Genomic DNA, 13247 nt, shown 5'->3' with positions numbered 1-13247 from the left:
AGGTGTTTGCTGTCTTTCAAAGTGTATGCTGTCTCTCATAGCGATATTTTATCAAGATAATAGTTTCTTAACTTATCTTATAGTTGATAATCCAATATATTGAGACATGTTATACTTCAGAGGGTGTCTAATAGTTGACATTTTTTCATTCTTCTGCGCCTAAATAGAGCATACTTTAGAGGGCATCTGGTAGGTGACACTTCACTATTATAAGTTTGGGTGAAACTAGAGGGTATCTAATTGCTTATTATAATATTTATTGAATATGACTAATGATATATATGAAAATGCTCGAACTGCAAACATATAAAACATGAGGAATCTATAAACATAAAACAGAAGAAATCTACGGCAATAACTGAGAACAACTATCCTAAGCAAGCATTATATCTTGGCTATAAACTACATATTATACTCTCTAAAAATATAGCACACTGCACAGGGTATCTTCTAGCTTATATGTCCGCACAAGCAATCGAAGTGCCTTTTAATTGTCACGAATTACCGTAAGAGTGAGTGAGACGTAGAGAGCGGGGGCAAATGTCAGTTTGATCTCGTGCTCACGAAAAACAACTCCCACAACGGATATATATCGTAATGGAATCAAATTAAGCTGCAATTTGATAAATGGAGTGTCTAAGTGTGTGTGAGTGTGTGTGTGTGTGTGTGTGAGAGTGCAATAATTGAGTTGACTGGCTGGCAAAATGAAATGATGTATTAAACGAGCGCTGTTCGCTATGCCAAACTCATGCTATATCGTTAACTAATAAGTTGGCTTAATCTAGCGTAAATATGCACACATTAACTTTATATATACACACTTATATATACATATATAATTGATTTATTTTCGTTTTTGTTGCGTTAGGACTGGTGGGACTCGAAGCTGCCCGAGGACAGTGTCTTGTGCTGCCTGAGTGTGATACCCAAAGTGCTGCTAGCTGGTGCGATTACCTTGATGGATGAGGCCTATTTCAAGCTAGCCGTTTGGCTGAACGATAAGGGTAAGATTTGTTTATATAATATACGAACTATATATAATATGATGTGCTAAACTCTTCATAGAAAACTATCGCCTGCAATCGAAGTACGAGAATCATTTGATAGCGAAAGTTGCGCTATTTCAATTCGTCAACTCGTTCCTTTCGCTCTTCTACATTGCCTTCTATCTGCGGGATGAGGACAAGCTGAAGGAGGTTTGTACATAAACATCATTAAATATCTTTGCAGTTCTCTTTTATTTAAGCATTCTTTGTGTTTCTTTAGCAATTGGCTGGCTTGCTCATCTCTCGTCAAATTATTGGCAATCTACGCGAATCGGCTGTACCCTATGTCCTCGAGCAATGGAAGCTGGCCAAGTTGAGCTTCAATATGTGGGGCGCTCTGAGCCCCACACAGCATGTTAATCGCAGTCTAGCCGAGGAGTTGGCCACGGCCGAGGAGAAGCTCAAGGCTGAGGCGGCTGCCACAACTAAAACTACAGCACAGCAGGAGCAACAGCAGCAGCAGCAGCAATCGGCTAATAAACGTGACATTGGACAAGCCGAGATTGAGAGCTCTCTATATAAAGTAAGGGATGCTTAGAAACTGTTGGTTAGATTTGCATTATAAGCTATATATTATGTGGAACAGGTGTTTAGAGATAGCAAGTGAGATATAAATATGCTAATAATATAATATGTAACGGAAAATCATTCAATGAGTTAAGAGATGTGAAAGGTATTTGGATTAAATTTGTAGCACCAGATCGAGATAATATATGGATTTCTTTTAGATATCAAGCATGAAATATATAGAAAGTATTTATTTGATTTGTAGCGTGTAGAGGTAAAGAAGATCTTTTAAATATATATTATTAAATATAATTATTCAGCATATAATATATATTATTCAGATATTAAATTGGATATATATTATTAAATATATGTATATTATTTAGAATGATAAATCAGTTTGGAGATTCAATGCATAAAAGTTGTTCATAATTTAACTGAATATAAAATTTTTTATATTTGATTGAAAGTAAGAGCAGTAATTTTAGTATACTATAGTAGTAGTAGGCTATTGTGGGAGTAAAGTATAAAAGTGGCAGTACTAATACTATTAGTAGTAGCAATTGCTGTAGTAGTAGAGCTTATCGAAATGGTAGTAATGTTAATAGTAGTGATATAAAAATATAATAGTAGTATATTATAAATGTAATAGTAGTCTTTATAGTAGTAGTAAATGTAGGAAATTATTAAAAGTATTGCTACATAGTAGTGGTATATTTTAATATTAAGGGTAGAATATTATAGTAGTAGTAGCAATAGTAGCATTTATAATAGTAGTCATTATTATAGAAGTATTAGTAGTAGTATATTAGTATTTTAGGAGTATTTATTATAGAAGCAGTAGTAGTAATAGTAGTAGTTAAATAGAATAATTATTAGCAGTAGTAGTAGTATTATTGATAATAGGTGTATTATTAGTAGTAGTTGTAGTAATATTATTAGTAGTAGTACTAGTATTATTATTAGATAGATAATAGAATAATTATTAGCAGTAGTAGTAGTATTATTGATAATAGGTGTATTATTAGTAGTAGTTGTAGTAATATTATTAGTAGTAGTACTAGTATTATTATTAGTAGTGGTAGTATTAGTATTTTTAGTCGTATTATTAGTTTGAATGTAGTCAAGCCAATGTCTAAATCAAATACGAGTTGTATTTCATATAAAAGTCAATTAATTAATCTTGCTTACTTAAGAGAGTTGATGATAGTTAAATTCATATAAAATATATTTTTCACTCTAATTTAAACTGCATTAAACAGCCCTCGCTTCTACTATTGCAGTACGACGGGACATTCTCGGATCATTTGGAGATGCTGGTGCAAATGGGCTATGTGGTGCTCTTCTCGGCCGCCTTCCCGCTGGCCGGGGTCTGTGCGTTAATTAACAACCTGATGGAGATCCGTTCGGATGCGTTTAAGCTGGCCCATGTGCATCAGCGGCCGTTTGGGCAGCGCGTGGCCAACATTGGCACCTGGCAGAATGCGTTGAGCATTTTATCGCTGGCCGCGGTTATTGTCAACTGTGCGCTGATTGGCCTCTCCGGGCAGGTGTCGCGCCTCTGGCCTGGCCTGACCACGGCGCAAACTATAATTTTAATCGTGACGCTGGAGGTGAGGCCAAATGGCAATCATTTTTATTTATGTACATGCATAAAGTTGTAATGCATTTTCTGTTTGGCTGTTGCTCTTGTTGTTGTTGTTGTTTGCTTTCTGTGTGCAGCACATTATGCTGGGCCTGCGGCAGGCGTTGACTTGGCTGCTGCCGGAATTGCCCTCGTGGCTGGCGGCGGAAATAGCGCGTGCCGAGCACTGTCGCCGCGAGATGCAGTGCAAGGGCACCTCGCCCCGGCCCACACCACCGACACCGCCCTCAACCACATCCACGCAGCCGGAGCAGGAGGTCACAGGCGCCGAAACCACGCACGATCAGTCCATGGAGAGTCAGCTGGCTGAGGATATGCTGCTCTATGGCCACGAGCTGGGCGCCAGCTATGGCCGCAGCATTGAGGCGGATGTGAATATATATGAGAATCGTGACTCTTCGCCCGACTCACCGCCATCGCAGGTGCGTGCAATGCGCACATACTTTCTACACTATATTTATACTTTATACTATAAAGCTAAGAGTTTAATCACTTTCAGACTAGCACCATACTCATAAGACCGCTGCATGAATCCACGCCGCCGCACGGTGGCGCCTCGCTGAGCAGTTTGCATCACGATGGCAATGGGTAAGAGAAGCCAAGTCTTGGCTCTGGCTAAGCTCTTAAGTATTTTGCACACGCCAAGTTAATTAAGGTCCATTCATGGCTGAATAATATGACTGGCAAACACACACACACACACTATAACATTGATATATATTATAAATATCGCACACTTCAATTTATTCAACAATTTTCTTAATATTTAATACCTTTTTCCACGATTAACTCCATTTGCCATGGGCTCTCGCCTTTTTGTGTCATTCTCTGCATTTGTCAATTTTTCTTAAAAATTTTATTCATACATTTTTTTATCGATAACTTTTGTAGCGCTTGTAAAAGTTGTAGGCAAAAATCGCAATTCTTTATACCGGAAATACCGCCATTTCTTGGATATTCGGTGCGCAATTTGAGTGCTCTGTCCGCGCACGGTCAGAGAGTGCAACAACAACAACAGCTGCTTAGCGGGTAAATTGTGTAATTCATTAACTATAGATGTGTGTGTGCAGGAGGAGGAGGAGGAGGCATTGCAACACAATGCAACAATGCAACAATGCAAATTCAATGTGTTTACTGTGCTGTGCTCTAATTTCTTGCTGTTTGTTGTTGTTTTCGCTTTCCAAAAAAAAAAAAAAAAAAAAAAAAAACCAAAACCAAAAATTCTAAACAATTTCTCTATCAATTGGCCAACATCTTCACTTTACAAGCTGCTTACTCTAACTATAATAGATCTATGTATATATATTCAACTTATTTATTCGTTAAAGTAAGGGTATTCCAGCAATTGTTTTTATAGTTCATAAAATTTCTGTAGTTTATGGAATACCCCTACTTTAGATTCTTGTTGCTTTTCTCTACTCAACTTTCTACATACACTCTCTCTTCATATATATTTCTCTTTCCTACTTTTTTTTTCATTATCGCTCGCTTCTGTTATGGCACCTTGCAGCGCTTCAGCTAGCACGCTAGCTCTGAACTCAGCCGCTGCCAGCTACGCAGCGCCGATGCATATACAAGAAATACCGCCGTTCCGCAAGAAATCGAGCGATTCGGCTGATCAGACAGGCAGCAGCACGGGCAGCAGTCCACAGCGCGCATCGATGCGCCAACTGCTGCAATCAACCCACCAGCAGCAACAGCAACAGCAACAGCAACAACAACAGCAGCAACAACAACAACAACAACATCAGCAGCAAACAACAAGAATCGCAGAGATTCCGCCGTACAGCAAGCAGCGTAAAATATCCACAGAGAGCGTTGCCAATGTACCGCTGAGCGTAAGAACAGAGCACTATATAATTTATATATATCTAGATATATCCACATATTTAGATATATTTCAATGCTATTAAAATCTTTCCCTTTCACATAAACTGAACCCTAGCTAAACACCCTCGACTTGTGCGTAGTTTGACCAATAAAACCTCGATACCTGACCAAATAACACCTAACTGTTGACAAATACTAATCTTAGCGCTAAGTAGTAGAATTATTAATTATTATTATTATTATAGCTATAAGTATATAACATTTTAGCAACAATTGAACATTGATTAGACACTTGTGACTCGATGTTGTGAGTAGAGCAGAAATAGTTTTTCACAATACTACCCTATGACACTACTTCCCCTCTGTTGCTGACAATGAAAGTAAGGAATTAGGCCCCATGTTTATAGATTGTGAAAATTATATGATTAGTATTATCAATAATCAAGGATTAATTGCAGTCTATTATAGACTGTATATAGAATTTAGATTAAAAAAAAAATTCAAAAATAAGAATTATTTTCGATTTTTTTGAGCTATTTAAAAAATATATATATTGTTAATTATTAAAATTAATATATAAATAGTATTTTTAAACTGGCATACTTATGTATTCTGATTTGATTTGATTTTTTTCCTATACATGGTGTCTTGGAAAGGTATTGCGATTTTTATGTTATTATTTTTAGTATATTATTATTATTATTATTTTTAGTATTTTATTATTATTATTATTAATATATATATATATATATATATATATTTTTTTTTTTTTAATTTTTTTTATTTTTACTTTGAAACGTACAAAATATATTCATAAATATCATATCAATATCAAATAACTGTTAACCGTTTCATTCTATACGCTCTGTTCGTGTGATCAACTGAAAAAATTCATATTCAATCGTCTTCACTCTGAGCAAGAGCCTTCGGTTATTTTCGTTCTTTTTGACGAATATCATTTAGAGAGCGACACGATTGACGATCGCCCAATGAGAATCTATGTAAACGCTGCTCACGCTCACATACACATACACCCATTTCACGTAGGCTATCGGTGTGCTTAGCGATTCACTAATAGACATAGTTATAGCAAACACAACTCCCGCATACAACCAATACATGAAAGACTTTTTACTCAATCACAAGAACTGAAGAAAAAGTTGCTGGCCGATTATGATCGAGGAAGTTGAAGAACCGACGCAATCGGTTCCTCCTCTCAGACTTTTTTCTCAGACATCGAGGAACGATCAACAGTTATTTGAAAGCTATGATATATAGAAATTTGTATATATAAATTATTTTTGAATAACAACAAATTAGCTATACCTTTTAAAAATACTTCGCTTATTTTTTTTTATTTTTAATAATTTATTTTTATTTATTAATAATTAAATTTTTTTTTTTTTTTTTTTTTTTGAGGTTTAATTCTTGTCCGATGAAGCGTGATGTCATGTTATTAAAGGTAGAAAATAAACCTTATATTAATATTAAAAATATATTTATATTTATAATATTATTTTACAATAAAACATGTGAACATTTGCTTATCTATAAGTTCCCAAAATAATTGCTGCCACAGTCTGAGCTGTTGCACGAAAGCTATAGAAGAAGCCTTTTAGATCTGATATAAAATATGTCTCTTAGGTATTTTATATGAAATTACTTATTTTTATGGTATATTCTTTACTGTGCTCTGTAGTCCTTATAAAACACACAATTCTCAGTTAATACAACACCACACTAAACCGTAAACAAACAAAGTTCACTCTAACAAATTGTTTACTGTTTAAAGGACAAACTACATATAAAACTTCACGCACCCGAATGGATGTCACGCTTAAAAGTGAACGACAATGTGAATCTCCATAGAAGCATAGATTGTATTGCCAAGGTAGTGAAGAGCTGTCTAAAGCGATATATATATATAAATATATATCGTATATATGTTAATTGATGTGCATATGGGTTGAGTTTCGAATAGTAGCTGATATACATACATATATCTACATATATAGATATAAACTGTTGTCCTTGTTGTTTGCATTGCAATTGAAACTTCATTTGGTTCAGAGTTGGATTCAATTTGCAGGCAGCTATAGCTACATATATAGAAAATATACGTTAAGCTTTTATTTGGGCATGGCAGTTGCTTTATGTCGTTGATCGTAATAAAAATAACACCTAGAAAACAATTTCACGCTGGCTTCAAGTGCTCATTCATTCATAATCTATGCATGCCTTAAGCTTTGAGTGTGTGTGTAGCATTGCGAGCATTTATTGTCGATATATGAACCTTCAAGCCTAATCCATCATATCATTCTACATGTAATATATTTTGATACTCAAGGAGCTCGGCAACACGGCGGACAACTCAGACATATTGAAGCCGGCGCCATCCTGGAGCAACGTGGCCTTGAAGACAGGCGCTCCGGGCATTATGCTGGCCACGCCCCCAGCTGCTCAGCAAATTGTCGCCTCCTCATCGTCGTCGTCGGGCGGCGGTGGCAGCGTTTTCAGTCCGAGTAGCGTGGGCCCAGTCGTCGCCGCTGCCAGCAGCAGCAGCGGCATCAGCAATTCACAGTCACGACCCAGTGTGGGCGCTTTATCCAATTCCTCATCGAGTTCATCGCACAAGCAACAGCAGCAGCAGCAGGCGAAACAGGCAAAGGAGGCCAAGGAGGAGCGAGAGAAAGAGCAGGAGCAGGCGGCAGCGGCAGCCACTGCATCCACATCCGCTGGCAATACAGACGATGAGACAAAGGGTAAGTTAGTTCAGCTCCCTGCATATATTAAAACTAATTATTCATTTCATTTCTAGCTGCCGAGTTGGCGGCCAAGAAATCGCGGCTTAAACAAAAGCTGGTTAAGAGCGCGCGATCTGTGGCCATATTCTCGCTCAAGCTCAAGGAGCGGCGACAGCGCGAGGCGGAAAAGGCAGCCACAATTGCTGTGGAGCATGCCAAGGTACATATTTTGGATTCATGAGTTAATTGAAAAGATTTTGAATTCTAATTCTCTTCTCTTACCCAGGCTCTGGCTAAGCTGCCAATGCCGCAGCCCGTGGGCGGTGAGCTGTCTCTAATACCCATCGAACATCTAATACAAATCGATGATATCAAGCCAGCGATCAAGCCAGCAGCAACAACAACAACAACATCAGCAGCCGTTTCATCGAGTACACAGCCGGGCTCCTCTATGCATTATCAGCAGCAACAGCAGCATCAGCAGCAGCAGCAGCAGCATTATCATCATACGGATAATTAAGCTTAATCGACAGAGCTTAGACTAACTATAAAAACAACGCACACTGTAAATAGTTTTTTTCTATGCACGTAATACCCATATCTGGTCCATGTTTTAGAACGATCTATCGCTAACATATTGATGATATGAGCCATTTGCTGAATGTGTGTCTTGTCCAGAGTTGGAAGCAACTAAATAACGTCTATGTACTAGTACACCTAACAAACTAATTAACGAATGTTATTAACTATGATATGATATGGCTTTCAAAACATAGAAGAACATAAAACAAAATGTTTAAATGTTTTTTAAGTCATATTCTCACACTCACATGAATGTTTGTTGATATTTAAAAAATGAAAACTGATAAAAACCAGTTGTGAAACGAATTTTGTTTAAGCGTTTTAGCGTTTTAGCCGTTACATGTTTTTGTGTAGTTAATGTTCTTAGCCATAAACGAAAGAAAGCAAAAAAAATATGAAGAAAAATATTTGTCATTTGTTAAAACTTGATGTTACGCATTTATGTTGCGATTACTTTTTACTAATATCGATTCATTAATTAACAAATTAATTATGTACTTAACAGAAAGCTGCAATGAGTAACTATCAATTATTATTTTCGACCATTGCATACTCATTAAATTTCGATTATTATTTACAGACTTACGTTTGATGTACTCGTTGCAGTGATCTTTCAATCAATCAATCAATCACACACACACACACACACACACAAACACAACGACAAGCATTGTGATGCCCAATTGCATTGCGCACTCAAATGTCGTCCATTGTTCCTTCCATATATACATGCATACATATATATACAAACACATATTGTATATATACATATATATATAAACAGACTTTGCAATTGCTTAAACAAAAACAAATTAAACAAATCTATTTACAAATGCTTATTATGTTTATTTAATGCTTGAAAGGAACACTTACACACACAAACACATAAGGACACACAGACATACATATATACAACTAACTCTACCGATGGATATTTGTACATAATATTTAGTATTTAAGATGTCAACGAGAAATTTACACGTGAATATAAAAATAATAATAAATTTAATGTGCTCTTGAGTTGAAAACTAAAAACTAAAACGAATAACTAAAAAATATAAATTAAAAAAAAATTAATAGGTAATGCAAATTATTTAAACAAATCCTTTGAAAACAAAATTTTTATTTGACTTTTATGTTGTGTTCTTTTAGGCTTGCTGCTGCAGTTTATGAAGGCGGGGCAATAGTTGCATGTTTTAGGGCGTTGCTTGAAATTTCAACAAGACAAACAAGAAATTACAATTAGAGTGACAAAGTGCAAGTGAAAACGTAAATGTGATAAAGAGATAAGAAACGGAGCTATTCAAATTATTGGTAAGTACAAGTGAAAGACTTTATGTATATTATTATTACAGTCTTTTTTTTTTTTCAATTTACAAAGGAATTCATATTATCGATAATTATCGAGAAAGAATTTTGTTCAAGGGGATAGAATTTTGTTCGATTTATCGGGGTAGTAAATATTCAAACTCGACTGTTTTTATATACCCATACAAAGAATCATATAGAGTTTGATTATGTACAGCGATTGTGGGGAAATGCTAGGAAAAGATTTTATTGCAAATTTTTAATGCCAATTTGAGCATTAGTTGAAGATTAATATACAAGATTTAGATAGCTAGAAAACTATTTTAACGCATATATTTTAGAAATGTAGAAAAATGTGAATAATTTCAGATATATACATATACTTATAAAATATATTACGAATATGTTCTGGTAGGTGTGCCAGATGGGAAAACATCGGAACTCTAATAATAATAATAATTTTAAATTGTAATTTGCATTTTATTGAATTTAAGTTAAACATAATAATTTCTATATATGTATATAGTTAAAAGGGGTTTTCTTTAAAATATATATTTTTATACAACGCTCTAATTTCATTTAAATCAGTGCAATTTAGATTAAGTATCAGATTATAAATATTTTTATTTTTAATAATTGCAATATACTTAGATTATATATTAGATTACATATATATTATAATTTCATATCGTATCACAGCGAACATTTCACAAGTTATAAACATTTTCGTAAAATACATTTTATACCCCTTTCCTTAAGGCAAACAATTTGTCATATAACACACACACCTGTCATTCCAGCCCATAATATGCAATATATATACTTGTGTGCGTACATATATAAATAATGTATATAAAGTGACTTATCTGTATATGCTCGTAATGGCCGTCGACTCGTGCGCCTGTCCGACTGTTGGGGAGGGGGCCTTAAAACGCGCGCGCGCTAATTAGCGGTACGTGCGGAGTGCGTTTTGTCAGGCGCTCGAAATGATATAGAATATGAACCTGGTGACAGAGGAGTGTGGAAAGTGGTGTGCGGAGTACGGAGTGTGTGGAGTCTGGAGATGCCCGAGGGCATTGCCGGCCAACTCGAACGACTGTGACAGCTGAGATCGCGTTGTGTTATCAATGAATTCAAATCAGGAGACATCAGACGTCAGACAGTCGACAGCGAACAGCGAACGGCTCACCTGTAACAATGACATGTGTTGCTGTTGCTGTTGCTGTTAGCTGTTAGCTGTTTTCTGCTGATGAGAGCGTGCAGTTGTGACCCCAGTGACCCCATCTACATCCAGAGCCACATCCATGGGCCCCTCTCCTTGTGCCCGCCACTTGGTGCTGGGCTATAAAACAAAATGAGAAATGTTGTTGCAAAAAAATGGCAAGCGGACATAAGTGCACTCTAGTCGGGTGGGGAAATACCCTGTAGACAGTTAGATAATTTATATTTCCTTAAAATTAGAGGCAGAGTTCGAGATTACACTGAGTAGAATTTATTATTAAATTCACTTTTTTTGTATTTATTATATTAATATTTATTTTTTAATCGTTTACACATTTTATTTTTGAAGTTTTATCTTTTGTTTATCAAGTAACTTTCAATGTAGGGTGGTTGAGAATATGAAACATTGTTATACTAAAATACTTATATAATATAAGAGAGTATACATAAAGTGGGAGATTTGTAATACTAAAACCCTTAATTAATATAAGAGCGTCCACATTTAGTATATAAAAGCAGCTCTCAGGCGAATGTATAGAAGAGCTTGAAGTGTAGAAAAATAAGAAATCTTTTACTTATGTATATATTTCATAGATATGTTATATATGTTTTTGGCGGGCTCAAAATTTTTAGACTTTTCTTTATAGTTCCTTTAGACTAGTAGTTAATTCTTCCTTAATTCAGATACCATTTTAACTCATAAATATCAATCCACTCACACATACTGTCATATTGTTATCCCATCAGTTGTCTTCCATTTCAAATTAATGAAGAGCACTCAGTATACCCCCATTTAACTATTTCCATCAATCATAGGGTATTGATTGCATATACTTGTATGCTGGCACTAGATGCCCTATTAGATTTAAACGTAATGATTAAGCCATTTGCAGTGCGTGTGCATTCAATTTATTGTTGTTGTTGTTGTTGTTGCTGGCATCTGGAAAACTTTCAACTGCCCAATCATTATCCTTGACCCACGGTCTACGGTCTACTGCAACAGACAATGTGTCATTTTAATAGGCCGACATTATTCACAGTCGTGTTTGAGTTAAGTTCAGTTCAGTTAAGTTCAGTTTCAGTTTCAGTGTTCGGGTAATTAAAAACACTTGTCTGATTTAAGCATAGGAATTTTACAGCAGGTCTACTGCGACAGAGAGTGATATGTGCTATAAGTACATTTTTAATGGACTCGAATTGCATTCAATAGCACTTTCTAGTCTGACAGAAATGATATGTTTTCTAGTAAATGATTTTATTAACTTATGAATATTTTTTAATTTTATTGAGAATGTTGTGAATGGAAATATTTTTTTTTATTTTTTTTTTTTATTTTACAGGCATTTAATAATAAATTATATGTTTTTCTTATTAATTCTAATTATGTTAAATTTTGTAATACAGAACACATAATAATAATAGCATAACACTATATATTATACTATATAGTATTTTCATTTAAACAAAAAACACATAGTCATAGTAATGTGTATTTTGGATTATATTGATAATTTATTCTGAGAAATATCTATTTTTATACCCTGAACCATTTTCAATGGGAAATCAGGGTATAATGGTTTTTTTCTTCTTTATTTATTTGTTTGTTTATTTATTTATTTTTTTTATACCCCGAACCCATTGAAAATGGATAACTCATCCCGTTATTTTGTTATCGATTAAACACATTATCGATATTCAGTAATAAATTTGTATCTGTTACATCTTTGGAGCTAGAGTCGCCAAATTTTATTGTAGATTAAAAAAAAAAAAAATTCGGTTTTTATTATAATTCACCACCACCCCTAAGTCCAGCCCCTCACCCTTAAATTTGTAAAAGGCGTATTTCAAATACTAGACACTGGTGCCTTAGCAGGTGCATGCATTTCTATGTTATAATCACAATCTAAAAGATTAATAAGTATACCATCCGTCGAGTGCCATATCATTCAGCTTCTGTCATGCAGTCTCATCGCATTTAGCTTAATTGAGAGCATTTATATTTCTGTGAATCATATGATTATGTTCACTATTTCGTGAACAATGAGGATACATTTTTCCACAAGCTTTATATTACTCAGTCGTTGACATTGATGTACCTTACACCGAGTCTTGTAACATTCAGCTTTTGTCATGCAGCTGTCTTCACTCTAGATTTTGCTACATTTACTAGAAGAGTTGGCCCACAGTTCACGGGGCTATGCGTTTTTTCTAAGCAAGCAAATTATGATCAATATTTCCCCAAGTTTTATTAATGTACTTCTATCGAGTCTCGTAGCATTGAGCTTTTGTCATGCAGCTGCCGTCACTCTAGTTTTTGCCCCATTTACTAGAAGAGTTGGCCCATAATTTCAGAGGCATTCATGG

General features: G+C 35.2%; 1 protein-coding gene across 8 annotated transcripts in view; it reads left to right on the top strand.

The window, feature by feature from the left end:
* Nucleotides 1–8545, top strand: part of LOC6576341 (anoctamin-8) — a 31537-nt gene extending 22992 nt beyond the window's left edge. For 5 of the 8 annotated variants that reach the window (XM_032728974.2, XM_032728977.2, XM_032728978.2 and 2 more), the window contains 12 exons: nt 869–1004; nt 1066–1196; nt 1267–1569; nt 2837–3166; nt 3276–3620; nt 3698–3786; nt 4090–4227; nt 4709–5036; nt 6821–6919; nt 7376–7790; nt 7847–7992; nt 8059–8545. In XM_032728974.2, the coding sequence (XP_032584865.1) occupies nt 869–1004; nt 1066–1196; nt 1267–1569; nt 2837–3166; nt 3276–3620; nt 3698–3786; nt 4090–4227; nt 4709–5036; nt 6821–6919; nt 7376–7790; nt 7847–7992; nt 8059–8292 (2694 nt within the window). In that variant the 3' untranslated portion in view covers nt 8293–8545. The remainder of the gene's footprint in view (nt 1–868; nt 1005–1065; nt 1197–1266; nt 1570–2836; nt 3167–3275; nt 3621–3697; nt 3787–4089; nt 4228–4708; nt 5037–6820; nt 6920–7375; nt 7791–7846; nt 7993–8058) is intronic. The other 3 variants (XM_032728979.2, XM_032728982.2, XM_032728980.2) reach the window with 2 other exon arrangements.
* The last annotated feature ends 4702 nt before the right edge of the window (nt 8546–13247 follow it).

This window comes from Drosophila mojavensis, unplaced genomic scaffold, assembly GCF_018153725.1.
Source record: "Drosophila mojavensis isolate 15081-1352.22 unplaced genomic scaffold, ASM1815372v1 contig_36, whole genome shotgun sequence".
Taxonomy (NCBI): domain Eukaryota; kingdom Metazoa; phylum Arthropoda; class Insecta; order Diptera; family Drosophilidae; genus Drosophila; species Drosophila mojavensis.
The sequence above is the reverse complement of the archived record's forward strand: the minus strand, read 5'-3'. Positions and strand labels throughout refer to the sequence as shown.